General features: G+C 55.5%; 1 protein-coding gene and 1 long non-coding RNA gene across 3 annotated transcripts in view; one reads left to right on the plus strand and one right to left on the minus strand.

Annotated features, from left to right (window-relative positions):
• The window catches only part of ARHGEF18 (Rho/Rac guanine nucleotide exchange factor 18), a 52280-nt gene extending 35556 nt beyond the window's left edge, over positions 1-16724 (plus strand). For both annotated transcript variants that reach the window (XM_081177590.1, XM_081177589.1), the window contains exons 14-31: positions 1092-1204; positions 1533-1673; positions 2854-3104; positions 3860-3985; positions 4578-4695; positions 5160-5408; positions 6052-6128; positions 7099-7277; positions 7760-7851; positions 8075-8263; positions 8395-8541; positions 9999-10114; positions 10258-10311; positions 11064-11111; positions 11964-12428; positions 13167-13500; positions 15208-15327; positions 15411-16724. In XM_081177590.1, the coding sequence (XP_081033716.1) occupies positions 1092-1204; positions 1533-1673; positions 2854-3104; positions 3860-3985; positions 4578-4695; positions 5160-5408; positions 6052-6128; positions 7099-7277; positions 7760-7851; positions 8075-8263; positions 8395-8541; positions 9999-10114; positions 10258-10311; positions 11064-11111; positions 11964-12428; positions 13167-13500; positions 15208-15327; positions 15411-15538 (2947 nt within the window). In that variant the 3' untranslated portion in view covers positions 15539-16724. The remainder of the gene's footprint in view (positions 1-1091; positions 1205-1532; positions 1674-2853; positions 3105-3859; positions 3986-4577; positions 4696-5159; positions 5409-6051; positions 6129-7098; positions 7278-7759; positions 7852-8074; positions 8264-8394; positions 8542-9998; positions 10115-10257; positions 10312-11063; positions 11112-11963; positions 12429-13166; positions 13501-15207; positions 15328-15410) is intronic.
• The window catches only part of LOC308577789, a 166552-nt gene that overhangs the window by 61238 nt on the left and 88273 nt on the right, over positions 1-17041 (minus strand). The window lies entirely within an intron of this gene.

A 17041-nucleotide genomic window follows, 5' to 3' on the forward strand; every position in this document is an offset into this window, starting at 1 on the left:
GAGAGGGGTGGGTGAGGGCAGGGATCAGCCCGAGCCTGCAAGGAGGGTGGGCAGAGGTATTGCCACTGGGGGGAGCGAGGAGGCACGGAAAGGAGGTTTATTACATAACCGAAACGCCAGCTCTTCAGAACTCATTGGCACACAGCAAAATCTGTTCTCGACATGCGAGCAAATTTCAGCACGCAGGTTTCGAACGGATGGTTTTCTCCGTCCTGTTTTTGTAAATCTTTCTGCTGGGCCGGGACGAATTTGTGGGGTCCCACCCCCTTGCAGCCCCAGAAAGCGTTTTTAATTTTTAGTTTAGAGAAAAGGAGCTGGGCAGAGGGAAAGTTTTCCCCCTGTCCCCTCCAACAGATAAAAGGCGGCTTTCCTTCGCTCAGCGTGGAGTTAATCTGCGGAACTCCTTTCCACAAGAGGCGGGGAGTGGGGCACCAACTTGGGTGGCTCTGCAAGAGGAGGGGGCTTTCGAGGGCTCCTAGCCCAGGACAGCTCTGCCTCTCCCTCCACCGCCTGGGGAAACGATGCTTCTGAATTGCCCTTGAGGGCTATTGGGTTCGAATCCTGCTTACTGGTTTCCCACTGAGGCTTCTGGCTGGCCACTGTGAGAACAGGAGGCTGGAGTAGACGTTGGCCGGATCCAGCAAACGCCTCTTAAGTCATTTTGCTCTGGACCTGCTTCAGGCCTCCAGTGACAGAGGGAGACGTGTGGTTTCACCACCTTTCAGAGTTGTCGCTTGTTTGCTTTTCGCAGCACTGCATGTTCTCCCCAGACTCGGTGTTTTTAGATCCTTGATACTCCTTTTGCCCCCCCCCCCCCCGCTCTTAAACTGAAGCAGCCCCCTACCTCCCCCCGTTCTTACAGTTAGTGGAGCATGTGACTCTTCATCTCAGCGTTGTGGGTCCGAGCCCCCTAGGCTCAAAAATTTAGGGGGTTGGACTCGATGGCCCAATCCTTCTTCCTCCTCTTTCGTGACCTCCGCTGTCCCGTTCCCAAAGGTGTGAGCCCCCCCATACCGCGTGACGCCCGGCTAGGCGGTCCGACAAGGGGGGTGGCAGCGCCTAACACCAGCTCTGCCTTTTCCCCTGTTCAGGCTCACGGGGGCAGAGATGGACGAGGGGGATTCGGGTTTCCTGAAGCCGAAAGTGGCCTCCGAGGATGCCGTCTCCGTGGCCCCCTCCACGGCGGAATCGGTCTTTGTGGAAGGTAAGTGGGGGCCGAATCCTGTGCCGTAGGGGCGGGGGTTGTGGTGACACTCAGTGCGCTGGGACAGGGGATGTTGTGTGCGAGAGAGAGCATGTGTGTTTGTGTGTGGAGAATCAGAATTGTGTAGTCAGAAAGAGGCCCCTAAATATCATCTAGTCCATCCCCCTGCAACGCAGGAGCCACAGCTAGAGACAAGCGAGCGGCAGAATTTGCAGGGTTTCCTTTCCAGCCGCGAAAAGTCCTTTCCGTGCTCAGGGCTCTGCGTCGGATGGCGGGGAGAGACCGTCCGTCGAGCACTTTGTCTGCAGCATCCTCTTCCTCCCTGCAGATGCTCAGTATGCCTCCTTGCGGAACGAGCTGGAGACGGACGCCCGGGAGTTCGAGGCCCCGTCGTGGAGCCTCGCGGTGGAGCCAGCCTATGCCAAACAACAGGAGAGGGAGGTCGCCAAGAGGCAAGACGTCATCTACGGTGAGGAGCCCAGAATTGCCTCCGCGGGGCCTTCTCTGTGGTGGCTCTGGCCGGGGCCCCTTGCGCTCAGTTGGGGGGAAAGCAGGGAGCCCGACACCAGGTGGCGCCAGAGGCAGAGAGGAGTCCCAGCTTTGTCTCTGCCTGCCTGTGCGGCAGCCCTGTTCAGGGAAGTTTTTAATGTGTGACATTTTAGTGTATTTTTGGTCTTTGTTGGAAGCCGCCCAGGGTGGCTGGAAAACCCAGCCAGATGGGCGGGGTACAAATAATATGTTATTATTATTATTATTATTATTATTATTATTATTATTATTCTGCAAGGGGAACAACAGAGACATGGGGAGATAGCTAGCAGGCAGGACTCCCACGCTAGCTGGGAGGGCAGGTCCCCATTCACACAAATGGAGCCGCCTAATACAGTTAAAAAAGAAAATAACTAAAAAATTACTATAGGGACGCACGTGGCATGGTGGCCTAAACCACAGAGCCTAGGACTTGCCAATCAGAAGGTCGGCGGTTCGAATCCCCGTGACGGGGTGAGCTCCCGTTGCTCGGTCCCTGCTCCTGCCAACCTAGCAGTTCGAAAGCACATCAGAGTGCAAGTAGATAAATAGGTACCACTCTGGCAGGAAGGTAAACGGCGTTTCCGTGCGCTGCTCTGGTTCGCCAGAAGCAGCTTAGTCCTGCTGGCCACATGACCCGGAGACCCGGAGACCCGGAAGCTGGACGCCGGCTCCCTCAGCCAGTAAAGCGAGATGAGCGCCGCAACCCCAGAGTCGGCCACGACTGGGCCTAATGGTCAGGGGTCCCTATACCCTAATATAGTTATAAAAGGGGGAAACCGGTGAAATTGATGAAATATTAGTAGAAATAAGAAGATCAGTTAAAAGAGGTGTCGGAAAAGGAGACAACAGGGCAGATAGATAGTCAAAGGAAATAGGGGAGAATTGTGCGTGGAAACTGTCGTCTATAAGAATAAAAGAAAATTACTATAAGTTAGCTTGGAGATGGAGTCAGATTAAATCAAATACACAAAGGATATTCGGAGTTATGTTGGAGGGTGTGCCAGGAAACCGGGAACTACGTTCACATGTGGTGGGGGTGTAAATATGCATAATTTGTGGGGAGTGGGGAGGGATGTAAAGCCGGGAATCAAGCTGGGCTGATGTTCTTCCCCCTCCAGAGCTGATGCAGACGGAGATGCACCACGTCCGGACGCTGAAGATCATGCTGAAGGTCTACTCGCGAGCCATGCGGGAGGAGCTGCAGTTTGGGCAGGCCACCATCCTCCGCCTCTTCCCCTGCGCGGACGAGCTGCTGGAGTTGCACGGAGCCTTCCTCTCCCAGCTGAAGGAGCTGCGGCAGGAGGCGCTGGAGGAAGGCAGCGAGAGGAACTACGTCGTCCAGCGGATCGGGGCCCTCCTGGTGCAGCAGGTGGGTCTGGGGGGCGGCCTCTCTTCCTCACCCCCACTTGCAGAACAACAACCCAATAGCCCACCCCCAAATGAAAAACACATTTTAAAAGGGCGTAGGATGTCAACCAAAGGTAAAGGTAAAGGGACCCCTGACCATTAGGTCCAGTCGCGGACGACTCTGGGGTTGCGGCGCTCATCTCGCTTTATTGGCCGAGGGAGCCGGCGTACAGCTTCTGGGTCATGTGGCCAGCAGGACTAAGCCGCTTCTGGCGAACCAGAGCAGCACACGGAAACGCCGTTTACCTTCCCGCTGGAGCGGTACCTATTTATCTACTTGCACTTTGATGTGCTTTTGAACTGCTAGGTGGGCAGGATCAGGGACCGAGCAATGGGAGCTCACCCCGTCATTGCGGGGATTCGAACCGCCAACCTTTTGATCACCAAGCCCCAGGCTCTATGGTTTAACCCACAGCGCCACCCGCATCCCCTTTCAACGTCCACTTTCAAAGGCCTGGTTAAAAAGGAACGTTTTTGCCTGGTGCTTAAAGATGTATAGTGAGCTTCCCTGGGGAGAGCATTCCACAGACGGGGAGCCACTGCAGAGAAGGCCCCGCTCTCATGTTGCCACCCTCCGCGCCTCTCGAGGAGGAGGCACACGAAGGAGGGCCTCGGAAGATGATCTTAGGGTCCGGGTGGGTTCATATGGCAAGAGGTATTGCGGTCCTGAGATGCAATCGCCCCCCCCCCTTTTTCCCCTGCCTCCCCGGTTTCCAGTTCTCGGGGGAGACGGGCGAGCTGGTCAAGGAGAAGTACGGCGTCTTCTGCAGCAGCCACGGAGAGGCGGTCGCCCACTACAAAGAGCTCCTGCAACAGAGCAAGAAGTTCCAGAACCTGATCAAGGTAAGGGGGCCAGGAAAGGAGAGCTGGGGGGACGGGGACCTTCAGCCAGCGGGGCATAACAGTGAAGAACAGATCATGACCTTGGGAGACCTGGGTTCGAATCCCCACTGGGCCCTGAAGCTCCTTCCAGGGTTGTTGTGAGGATGGGAAAGGGGAGGGAGAGGAGGAGAACCTTGGAAGAAAAAAAGTACCCTATAAATAAAAGAATAAAAGGAAATTACAGGGGTACCTTGGTTCCCAAACGGCTTGGCTCCCAAACAAATCGGCTCCCAGAAGTGAGTGTTTCAGTTTGTGAACGTTTTTTGGAAGCCGAACGTCCAACACGGCTTCTGATTGGCTGCAGGAAGCTCCTGCTGCCAATCAGAAGCTGCAACTTGGTTCTCGAACCGTTCCGGGAGTCGAATGGACTCCCGGAACAGATTAAGTTCGAGATCCCAGGTTCTACTCTGTGTGTGTATATAACCAAGCCCCTGCGTTCAGTGGTAGTCTCGGGAGAGCGAGATTTGGGGGTCCGAATTGGGCAGGTTGGGGGCCACAAAGCCTTTCCCGCGAGGCGAAGCCCTCCAGATCTCTCGTCTCCCTTGCCCTCTAGAGAATCAGCAACTCTTCCATCGTGCGGCGGCTCGGGGTCCAGGAGTGCAACCTGTTGGTGACGCAGCGCATCATGAAATACCCCGTCCTAGTGGAACGCATCATTCAGAACACGGAAGGTGCGGCTCGCGGGGGGTGGGGTGGGATAGAGGACCTTTAGAGGTCCCTCCCGGCTCGATGGCTCTATCCCTTTCCCCCTCTCGACTGAACTTTGAGGTGTGGGGAGAACCCTTTCCAGCCTCAGGATTAAAAAAAAATAAAAATCTGATTTAATTTTTTTAAAATCTGATTTTTTAAAAACCATTGATTTTTATCCACCTTGGTTTCCAAGCACAGATCCCCCTCTCCATCTCATCTGCTGCATTCAGGTCCTGCTCAGGGGCTTCCCTGGGGGTGGAGGGCTCTGTTTGCCCACTTTGAGGACAGGATGCCAGCCCAGAAAGGCCCCCCCAATGGCCTAATCCTGCAGCGAAGCTCTCCTTAGCTTCTCGCAGTCCCTGAATGGACAGAGCCCCCGCCTCCCTTAGAACGGCTGGAGGGACAGGAGCGAATTCCTCCATCGTCCCCGATTTCTTCCCCGCAGCCGGCACCCAGGAGTACGAGGACCTGACGCGGGCGCTGGCGCTGATCAAGGAGGTCATCACGGCCGTCGACACCAAGGTCAACGAGAACGAGAAGGGGCAGCGCCTGCGCGAGATGGCGACCAAGATGGAGGTGAAGTCTTCGGGGAAGTTCAAGAACGGCCTGGTCTTCCGCAAGGAGGACATGCTCCAGAGGCGGCTGCTGGTGGATGGCGTTCTGTGCTGGAAGGCCGCCTCCGGGCGCCTCAAAGGTGGGTCCTTGCCGCTTCCCCCCAAAGTCTGCTGGGACAGAGGACGGGAGTTGCAGGCAAGCAGGACGCGGGTGGCGCTGTGGGTTAAACCACAGAGCCCAGGACTTGCCAATCAGAAGGTCGGCAGTTCGAATCCCCGCAAGGATGGGGTGAGCTCCCGTTTATTTTTTTAAATAATTTTTTAAAACACATGACACAAATCCAGTGTTCGAAAAAACACACAAAGCATTTTGACTCCCATCCAGCCCCTTTTGCGGTTTCATGCATTATTTCTAACGCCGCATATTCTTCATTATTAAGGTAAAGGTAAAGGGACCCCTGACCATTAGGTCCAGTCGTGGCCAACTCTGGGGTTGCGGCGCTCATCTCGCTTTACTGGCGCTCACCCCGTCATCATGGGGATTCGAACCGCTGACCTTCTGATCGGCAAGTCCTAGGCTCTGTGGTTTAACCCACAGCGCCACCCGTGTCCCCATTATTAATTAGTGTCCCCGTAAAGCACATTTTGACAGTTTGATTTCAAGTCGACCCTGCTGAATGAACTTGTATGGGAGCGACGATTTTTCAAACCATCCACAGATTTCGCCCAATCTCTGCTAAAGCGTCTTGGTCTCACTCCCGTTTCTGTCGACTTTTTTGGCAGAGATCCTGGCCGTGCTGCTGACCGACGTGCTGTTGCTGCTGCAGGAGAAAGACCAGAAGTACACGTTCGCCTCTGTGGTACGTGGTCCACCCCACCGCTGGGCACCGGGGCCGGGCGATACCTGCTTCCCCATATGTATCGCCAGCTAAACCTCGGGTTAACCCGATTATCTTACCATTTTGGGAGGGAAGGAGGAGGCACTGAAACGAGGCTGCGTTTTAATGTTTTATTTTAATCTTTATTTTAATCTTGTTTTTTAAGCTGTATTTCAATCAATTGTTTTTCTGTTTGGTGGCAGCCACCCTGAGCCTTGCCTGGGGAGGGCGGGGTATAAATAAAATTTATTATTATATCACGCAAATCCCAATTGCTCAAGCACGTGAACGTAATAGGCTGTATGATAACAATTGCAAAGTTATTTACTACTCAAGATTTAGATGTAGCTTCTCGTAGTGTCAGAATCAACAAGGTGACATAATATATTAAAGTGTAGCTCATCTCGTTGACCGTCAAGCCCAGTATGTACAAAATACAAATCCTATTTTGTCAGTGCCGTAGTACGTTGATTTCTAATTTCTTCATTTTCTCTTGTATTCTTCTGTCTGATGTATTCCTTAGACGAGTGACATGAAATAATATAAGTGCCATACAGGGCACAGGAGTCTCCTGGGCTCCCTCTTCTAAGGACACTTCAGAAATAATAATAATAGTAATAGTAGTATACTAGTAGTAGTAGTAGTAGTAATAATAATAATAATTTTATTATTGCTACACCGCTCATCTGGCTGGGTTTCCCCAGCCACTCTGGGCAGCTTACAACACTCACAAAATTGTAAAACATTAGGCATTGAAAATTTAGAAAGAGGGATTTTCAGCAGGTATGTAAAAGGGTGTTTTGAGGCTTGCGGAGGTTGCCTGCAAAAGGTTTTTACAGGGTTTTTCCCAGAGTCTTTTGCTGCCCTGTGTCATGATGGGAGACCGCAGCTCTTGCCAGATGGGCAGGATATAAATAATAACATTATCGTTGTTGCTGTTACTGCTCCGCAGGACGCAAAGCCGCCGGTGATCTCTCTGCAGAAGCTGATCGTCCGGGAAGTGGCCAACGAAGAGAAGGCCATGTTTCTGATCAGCGCCTCCCTCAAGGGGCCGGAGATGTACGAAATTCACACCGCCTCCAAGGAGGAGAGGAATTTCTGGATGGCACAGATCCGCCGGGCGGTAGAGAGGTGAGCGGGGGGGGGGGGGGAGCTCCCTGGCCCTGACTTCTGCTGGGAATGCGATATGAATAACTTACTATTTGTACCCCGCACATCTGACTGGGTTTCCCCAGCCACTCTGCACGACTCCCAACAGAGGACTAAAAACAGAATAAAACATCAGACAACTTCCCTGAACAGGGCTGCCCTCAGATGTCTTCTAAAAGCCAGATAGTTGTTTATTTCCTTGACATCTGATGGGAGGGCGCCACCACCAAAAAGGCCTGGTTCCCTGTAGCCTCACTTTTTGCAATGAGGGTACCGCCAGAAGACCTTTGGGAGATGGACCCCGGTGTCCGGGGTGCAGACACTCCTCCGGGTCTACTGGGCCTTTGAGGCCGTTTAGGGCTTTCAAGGCCAGCACCAACCCTTTGATTTGAGCCAATGCAGATCTTAGGAAACAAAGCCGTCCTAAAGAGTTTTTTGGGGGCGCTTCTGTCTTCTCTGCTCAGCTGTCCTGATGAGGAGGAGGAGCTTCTTGCTGACCCTGAAGAGGAGCGGAGGCAGGCCGAGGCGAGGGCAGCGAAGCTGAAGGAATTCCAAGGTAGGAAGGCTTGGGCTAGATGACCCTTCGGCCGGGGGGGGGGGGAGGCCTGGCCTGATTCCTACGTCCGAGCTCTTCAGGAGCTGCAAGGAAGGAGAAATTGCCAATCTGTCTCCCCAGGAAGGGGAGGCGGCCCTACGCTCTCTGTTTTCCTGTTGTTCTTGGCTTGGCTGCCCCCACCCCTGGGTGCTGCGATGCCCTGAACTCTCCCTCCCGCCTCTAGACCGCCTGAGCCAAAAGGACGAGCAGATCTTGCAGAGTCTGAGCGACAAGCAGCAGATCTACCTAGAGATGGCAGAGATGAACGGCTTCGAGGACCCGGCGCCCGGCTCCCGGCCCCGGCTCATCGGCAGGGCGGACTCCCCGGAGAGCCTCCAGGGGGAGGCCATCCTCAAGAAGGCAGTGGCGGAAGGTGGGTGCCGCGCTCGCGAGACGCCCCGGGTGCTGGGGACTGCGACTCCCAGGGGAGCGCCTGGTGGGCAAAGGCTCGGCTGGGCGCTGGCCTCCTCTCCTCCCCGCCGAAACCAATTCTTGCGTTTGCAGTGGAAGGCCTTCAGAGCCTGATCTTCACCCAGCTAGGGGGGTCCGCGGCCCCCGCCCGCTCCGAGGACACCACCGGCGGGTCGAGCCTGCTGAGGCGTGCAGAGACCTTTGGGGGGTACGACAGCGCCACGGCCGGTCTGGCCAAAAGTAAGTGGCCCCCGTAAAATGGGGGGGGGGAGAAAGGCTTAATTGTCATGGACTAGGTGGAGGCAGAGGGGTGGTGGGAGGAACCAGCTAGGGAACCCCCAGGGGAGAGAGGCCCAGAGTCCAGGAAGTGGGGGTGGGAGGGAGAAGCCTGGAAGGAGGAGGTGTTGGAAGCAAAAGAGGCAAGAGGGCTTCGTGAGCAGGGAAATTCTGTGGCAGAGAGAAGTCGAGAATAGAAACGGAAGCAGGAGTGGATGAGGGCCAAGAGGCAGAGATGAAGACAAGCTCCCTTCTCCCCTCGTCTCCCTGAACTTTGTTGTTTAGTCATGTCCGCCTCTTGGTGACCCCCTGGACCAGAGCACGCCAGGCCCTCCTGTCTTCCACTGCCTCCCGCAGTTTGGTCAAACTCATGCTGGTAGCTTTGAGAACATTGTCCCACCATCTCGCCCTCTGCCATCCCTTTCTCCTTTTGCCCTCCATCTTTCCCAACATCAGGGTCTTTTCCAGGGAGTCTTCTCTTCTCACGAGGTGGCCAAAGTCTTGGAGCCTCAGCTTCAGGATCTGTCCTTCCAGTGAGCACTCAGGGCTGATTTCCTTCAGAATGGAGAGGTTTGATCTTCTTGCAGTCCATGGGACTCTCAAGAGTCTCCTCCAGCACCAGAATTCAAAAGCATCCATTCTTTGGCGATCAGCCTTTTTTATGGTCCAGCTCTCACTTCCATACATCACGACTGGCTCCCAGAACTAGGAGAGGCATTTAAAGGGTGGAGAAGAGATTGTCTGCACATAGGCACAGTCGTGGATTGCTTGGAAAAAGCAAAAGAGGAGGCTAACTTAGGCGGCTATCATGGACAGGCAGAGGAATGGTGGGGGGGGCACCAGCTGGGGAACCCCCAAGGGAAGATGGCTCGGAGCCTGGGGAACGGGGCGACGATGAGTGGTCAGAGGGAGAAGACTGGGCAGAGGAGTTGGGGGAAGCTGAAGAGGGAACAGGGTTTGGTGAGCGGGGAGCTTCTGTGGCAGAGAGCAGTCCAGAATCGGCGGCAGAAGCGGAAGCAGGAGAGGAGGGAAGCCAAGAGGCAGAGATGAAGTCACAGGGGTCTCCCCCTCCTGCGACAAGCTCCCTCTCTGCTGGTCTCCCAGAACCAAGAGAGGCATGAAAGGGGCGGAGGAGAGCTTGGATGCCCGAAGGCGTAGTCTCTGATTGCTTGGGGAAAACCCTGGAGAGAGGAAAGGGGACTTAGGCAGCTGGGGGCAGGCAAGGATTTCCAGATTCGGCCACTGATTTTGAGAGCTGCCAGAGATGAGATCAGGACTGGTGCTCCTGGGCAGATTGTGTTTTTGCCAACGAAGAGTAACCACCCGTTTCTGAACAGTGCTGCTAATTTGACAGCGCCCTTGCCTCACCATTGGAAGCAGGGCTCCCACTCTCACCCCACAACCTGCCTTCTCTTCCCCAGTGGGCAGTTTCAAGAGGAAGGTCTACGGCGGGGAGCAGCGCCTGCGGGACCGCCGAGCCCCCGCTGCCAACCCGGAGGACCCCCCTTCAGCCGGAGGAGAGGAAGGGCTGCGATTGGTAAGGGGGTGGGGGGGCAGGCACCCTTGGCAAGTCAGAAGCAGGGAGGACCAGAGGCCGGAAGAGGTCGCTGTTTGGGAACGAAGTCTAAAACAATCTGGGTTTTTTCGAAAAATTAAAATGCCCCCCCTCTCTTTCTGCAGGGTGACAGTGTAAAGCAGGAACGTCCCAGCGGCTCCCTGGAAACAGAGTCGGAGGTAAGCACGCGGGTAGGATCCTGGGCGTTGCCCTCCTGCCCTTGGGGCTTCCTAGCGCAAGGGCATGTGCAAAGCGGTCTGGGCGAAGGGCAGGCAGGTATTCAAACGGGAGAGGGAAGCTCTGGGGGGCCTTAACCAGTAAGGAGATTTCCCCCTTGAAAGATAGATCTCCCCAAACCAGTTTGAAGTCCATATCGTGGTACCGGTTTCGTAATTTCTGACCTGGCAATATATCGTGTATTGCGGTGTTTGTGTGCTGTGCAAAAATCACAATGCGGGGGGAACCGGGAAGCCAGCCATGTTTTCTCTCGATTCCTGTTAACTCTGCTGGCTCCGCTTTGCAGGGGGCAGCGAATTGCGAGAGCAGTCGCTGGCAAAAAATCTCAATACAGGAAAAACCGTGCCTCCCCATAGCTCCATCCTTGATTCAGACATCGTGATCTATCAGTACAGTGGTGCCTTGGTTCTCAAACTTTATCTGTTCCGGGAATCCGTTTGACTCCTGAAACGGTTCGGAAACCAAGGCGCAGTTTCTGATGGGTGCAGGCGCCCTGGAAACAATAGCTGACAGCCCCGTCGGACGTTCGGCTTCCAAAAAACGTTCGCAAACCGGAACACCCACTTCTGGATTTACGGCATTCAGGAGCCGTTTGTTCCACTGTGTGTTGCAATCTTTAGCTGGTGATATATTGCGATGTTAAAATTCAGGGATTGCCTAGCACTGCTTGACAGCCTTTTGTTTCTTCCCTCAGCTTGTCCAAAGGATACAGGCTCTCTCCCAGCTGCTTCTGAGCCTCCAGGTAAGGTGACCCCCATTTCTCCCTCTGCACCCCCCAGACTTAGGGCAACAGACGGGGTCACAGGGAGCACACTTAGCAGAGAGAAACAAGGCCCCGCAGCTAGAAGCCCACGGAGAAGGATACCCCCTTCTCCCCCCCTTGACTGTTTTCTGTGCCTCAGACCCCTCCCTCTGTCTTCATGGGACCCTCTCTGTTCTACTCGGTTCAACACCTCTTGCGATGGTTTGACCCATTTCCGTTTTAACAGCACAAATTCTACAAACTCCATCCTTATCTCCTTGAAATCATTTCTCTTGCATACTCCCCGTCTTACCTTAACGGCACACGTTAATTTATCATTAATAGCTATATTCCACACCTCTTTATACCATTCTCCCATTTTTCTATTCTGCTTGCCCCTTCCTAGCTAACATAATTCATGCCGCTGTCAATGAATTTGTGAGCCAGTCCTTCTTAGCCTGCGAACCTTCCGCCCCATCGTCAGTCGATAATAACGCTGCCTCGGTCCGCTTTGACCCAGTGATTTCTGTCACGGTCAGACCTCAGTTTTCGAACGTAATCCATTCCGAGAGACCGTTCGGCTTCCAAAACATTTGAAAACTGAGTTGCAAAGTGCCGCCTGATAACCATTGAGGAAATTGAAGGGGAAAAACCTCAGCGGAAGCCGTTTGACTTCTGAGGCACGTTTGAAAATGGAAGCAATTGCTTCTGGGTTTTTGTGATTCGAAAGCCGAAATGTTTGGCTTCCGAGAAGCTAAAAAACCGAGGTACCACTGTATCTCCTTAAACACACTTTGCCAGAAAATTTCTTTCTTTCTCACACACTCACTCACCCCTTTCTCCCCCCGGCAGGCCGTCCTGGCCCAGCAAGACAGCTACCTGGAGGTCCAGCGGAGCGCCCTGCTGGACCGGGAGCGCCAGTTCCGCCTGCAGTCGACGCGGGGCAACCTTCTGCTGGAGCAGGAGCGCCAGCGCAACTTTGAGAAGCAGCGGGAGGAGCTGGCCCACGTCCAGAAGCTGCAGGGCCAGCTGAAGGCGGAGCAGCGGCGCTGGGAGCGGGAGCGGGAGCGGCAGAGGAGGGAGGCGGAGGCGGCGGAGGCCCGGCTGCGCCTGCGGGAGGAGGAGGCCCGCCAGCTGAAGGAGCGGCTGGGCCAGGAGCGCCAGGAGTTGCAGCGCCAGCGAGAGGCCTACCAGCACGACCTGGAGCGCCTGCGCGAGGCCCAGCGGGCCGTCGAGAGGGAGAGGGAGCGGCTGGAGCAGCAGCGGAGGCTGAAGAAGCAGAGCGCCAGCGCCTTCTCGCCTCCGGAGGCAGGGCAGGTGAGCGCTGGGCGGGTGGGCGGGCGAGACTGCTGCCGACCACGGCGGGGCACAAAGCACAGCAGACCGGATGGATGCGGAGGAATTGGGCAGGGGGGCATGAATAATAATACAGTGGTACCTTGGGTTAGTGGGACACGGGTGGCGCTGTGGGTTAAACCCCAGAGCCTAGGACTTGCTGATCGGAAGGTTGGTGGTTTGAATCCCCGCGATGACGGGGTGAGCTCCCGTTGCTCGGTCCCTGCTCCTGCCAACCTAGCAGTTCGAAAGCACCTCACAGTGCAAGTAGATAAATAGGTACCAATCCAGCAGGAAGGTAAACGGCGTTTCCGTGCGCTGCTCTGGTTCGCCAGAAGTGGCTTAGTCCTGCTGGCCACATGACCCGGAAGCTGTACGCCGGCTCCCTCGGCCAGTAAATCAAGATGAGCGCCGCAACCCCAGAGTCGGCCACGACTGGACCTAATGGTCAGGGGTCCCTTTACCTTTTACCTTGGGTTACAGACGCTTCAGGTTACAGACTCCATTAACCCAGAAATAGTACCTTGGTTTAAGAACTTTGCTTCAGGATGAGAACAGAAATTGTGCTCTGGCGGCAGCAGGAGGCCCCATGAGCTAAAGTGGGGCATCAGGCTAAGAACAGTTTCAGGTTAAGTACAGAGCTCCGGAATGAATTAAGTCCTTAACCCGAGGTACCGCCGCATGGGAGGACCCCGCCTCATCCTTTTCTTGTTTCCGCAGGGCCCCTTGAGCCACTCGGCCAGCTTCAACGGAGAAGGCCTGGAGGGCAGCAAGCCGGGCGGGCGAGGGAGCGCCGTCTCCGCAACGGACTACCTGGAGCGGGGGGAGCTGGCCCGCCGAGACAGCGCCGCCTCGCCCGCCCTGGAGGGGGTCCGCCCGGTGCTGGCCCTCAAGACCGAGGTGCCCCTGCACCTTCTGAGCGCCACCAACCAGATCCAGAAGCCGGCAGCCGTCCAGCAGCAGATCCCCACCAAGCTGGCCGCCTTGACCAAGGGCAGCAAGGAGAAGGCGGGCAAGGGCTCCGCCAAGGCCTCCCACCGGACGGAGAGCTCGGGTGAGTGGCGCAGGGGCCGCTGGGGGCGGAGGTTGCCACCCCAGGATAAACATGCGTCATGGTAAGCACGCAGGGTGAATGAAGATGCAAAATGAGGGTTCTACTACAGTGGTGCCTTGGTTCTCAAACTTAACCGGTTCCAAAAGCAAAGCGTTCCAAAACCAAGGCACGCTGCTTTCCCACAGGAAGTCATGCAAATTGGATTAATCTGTTCCAGACTTTTAAAATCAACCCCTAAAACAAGAATTTAACATCAATTTTACGATCTAATGAGACTACTGATCCATAAAATGAAAGCAATAAACAATGTACAGTGGTACCTCAGGTTACATACGCTTCAGGTTACAGACTCCGCTAACCCAGAAATAGTACCTCGGGTTAAGAACTTTGCTTCAGGATGAGAACAGAAATCGCGTGGCGGTGGCAGCAGCGGGAGGCCCCATTAGCTAAAGTGGTGCTTCAGGTTAAGAACAGTTTCAGGTTAAGAACGGACCTCCGGAACGAATTGAGTTCTTAGCCAGAGGTACCACTGCACTGCAGTCACACAATCAAGCAATCAGTAGCTGAACTAAGTTCACACAATCACAAAAACAAAACGAAAAGAGCCGCAAATACAAAATAAAGAGCAGAAACAGACAGACCTCAGCGTAACACTCAAAACGGAGCAGGTTCGGCTTCCAAAAAAAGTTCGCAAACTGGAACACTTGCTTCCGGGTTTTCAGCGTTTGAGAACCAAGGTCCCACTGTATGGCTTTTTGCTGCATGGGTCTCATAGAGACACCCTTTTTATAGAACCTAATTGGAACCCCACAAAACCTGCCGACGTTCTGCAGTCCCAGAATGCAGGCGTGTCCCCTGGCTTCTGTTAACCGAGTCCCCGTTGGCAGGGACTCCGGGGGGGGGGGTCCTCTCTTGCCCCAGCCCCCTGCAATGCTCCAAGGACCCACCATAATTTTCTCTGAGGGTCTCCTTTCTGTGAGTCATTTTGGACGCACAGCTGTCCATGGAGGCGCAGGTTTATTCTGTGTCCAGGGCAGCTGTTTATCAGCTCCACCTGATATGCAGGCTGAGACCCTCCCTGCCCGCGGACTGTCTGGCCAGAGTGGGGCATGCTCTGGTTATCTCCCGCTTGGACTACTGACATGCGCTCTACGTGGGGCTACCTTGGAAGGTGACCCAGAAACTGCAATTAATCCAGAATGCGGCAGCCAGACTGGGGACTGGGAGCAGCTGTCAAGACCACATAACACCAGTTCTGAAAAACCTACATTGGCTCCCAGGACGTTTCCGAGCACAATTCAAAATGTTGGTGTTGACCTCTAAAGCCCTAAACGGCCCAGTATCCCTGAAGGAGCGTCTCCACCCCCATCGTTCAGCCCGGACACTGAGATCCAGCGCCGAGGGCCTTCTGGCGGTTCCCTCCCTGTGAGAAGTGAGATTACAGGGAGCCAGGCAGAGGGCCTTCTCGGTGGTGGCGCCCGCCCTGTGGAACACCCTCCCTTCAGATGTGAAGGAAATAAGCAGCTATCCTATCTTCAAAAGACATCTGAAGGCAGCCCTGTTCAGGGAAGTTTTTAATATGTAACGCTGTATTGTTTTTAACATTTGATTGGGAGCCGCCCAGAGTGGCTGGGGAAACTCAGCCAGATGGGCGGGGTATAAATAATAAATTATTATTATTATCATCATCATTATTTCTCCTTCCAGCGTCGGTCGACCTGAGGCAGCTCCTTCCCCGGTCGGCGGGCAAAGAGGAGCCTCCCTCCCGCAGCCGCAACTCAATGAGCCCCCTCTTTCCACACAGCCAGAACGTGGCCTTCCTGCCAGGTAAGTCGGGCAGCGGGCAAGAGAGGGGGGCCCCGCCCAGCTCACCATGCGCCCGTGGCCCACTCTCCCTCTTCTCCCCGCAGAGCCGCCTGCTGAGGGCGCCCACCCGGACCCCCTGCCCCCTGCCGCCAACCTCTTCAAGCCCAACAGCGTCCACGCCCTCCCGCCAACTCCGGACGATCTGGCCAAGGAAGACGTCATTTTCTTCTGACGCGCGCCAGCTGCCCAGCCTCACTTGCCAGGACAGAGGCCAGGAAACGGCAGCGTTTTGGGGGGAGAAGGCGTCTTTCTCCGGACAGTCGTTCGGCTGCACACGGATGCCCCAATTTCACCCGCCTTGCTCTCTCTCTGGGGCACCGCTGTCGTTTTTTAAGCACCTTCCCCAGTGAGGCAAGAGAGAGCCGAGTTTGCCAACAGAGGTGCCAGCTCAAAGGGTGGACCCCGCTTCCTCCGAAGACAGGCCTCGGCGGGCACAGAGAAACTTTGCGGCCATGCCCCTTGGTCTTGGGCAAAGGGGTCCCTTCCTTAATCCGCCGGGAGCCTCGCAGGGGCGCCCGGCTTTGTGGCAAACGACTCTTGTGTTTCCCCCCCAAATCTGGCTTCTCGCAGGCCAGCGTCTTCTGCGTCCGACCCAACGGTCCCCTCGCCGCCAAACGCTCACCCGCTTCCTTTGCAGGAATCCCCCCCCAATAGATTTTTTTATTTGCTCCAGCTTCGAACCTCTCCGCCACCGAGGGATCTTTGCGGGACGGACCCTGCCACTCTCTGCCCCTGCTTCCCGCAAAAACTCACCTCCTGAAAGGTCGCTTATCTTAACATTTGGGGGGGGGCTGCAGCCTCGCAGCGATGCAAGATGGGCTCTTTGCTCCTCCCCACATAGCTGCGCTCTCCCAAAAGTTGCGGCTTCTGCGCTCGGTCCTCGGGGGGCGTCGGAAGGGCGACCCGACCCCCCCCCGTCGCAATAGGCTCCTGACCGCCCTTCCATCACGGCGGGGGCCGTTTCTTGTCATAACTGCGCATTTTCTCTCCGTTTCTTGAAAGGGAAGCCCTCTTTCTGCACCATGTCCGTGCTCTGCTTGCCTATTAGATTTCTCCCTGGGGGGGCTCCCTTCGGGGACGAGGCCAGTGGCAATTTAAACGGGCCCTCTCTGCCTTTCACGGGGGTGGGAGGAGCAGGCACAGTCCACATGTGGCCGAGGACAGGCGACTCGCCACCTGGGGTTCAGGGGGAGAAAGGTCCCCTAAAAGCGCAAACATTTCCCTCTGACGCCGCTGCCCCCCCCCGGGGGAAAAATTGCTCTGTGTTTTGAATATTTATTTGTTTACTATGTGTACGCCCCCTTGAGTGCGAGAGGTGGCCCGTGCATAAATAAATGAATAAATATAGATATATATTGCCTTTTGCCTGGTTGCTGCGACTTGAGCAGGAAGGAATCGCAGCCAAGGAATCCGCCCCCCCCCCCCAGGAAGAGGCTGCAGACCCTCTGGAACTCCCCACTGGCTGAAGGGGGGACCCCCAAACCCCTAATCCTGTCCCGGTTCTAGGGATTAAGAGTGCAGGAAGAAGAGATCTTAAGGGTGCGGGGGGGGGGTCTTTTGGGGGTCGGAATCATGACCGAAGGACCTCTTTGCTGCGTCCGGAGTCAGAGCCCGTGCCTGGCTTGCAAAGCCAGCCCCCCAACCCGTGCAGGACCTGTGGGTCAAGGGGGGAGGC

This window comes from Podarcis bocagei (genome assembly GCF_964188305.1).
Source record: "Podarcis bocagei genome assembly, chromosome: 18".
NCBI classification, from domain to species: domain Eukaryota; kingdom Metazoa; phylum Chordata; class Lepidosauria; order Squamata; family Lacertidae; genus Podarcis; species Podarcis bocagei.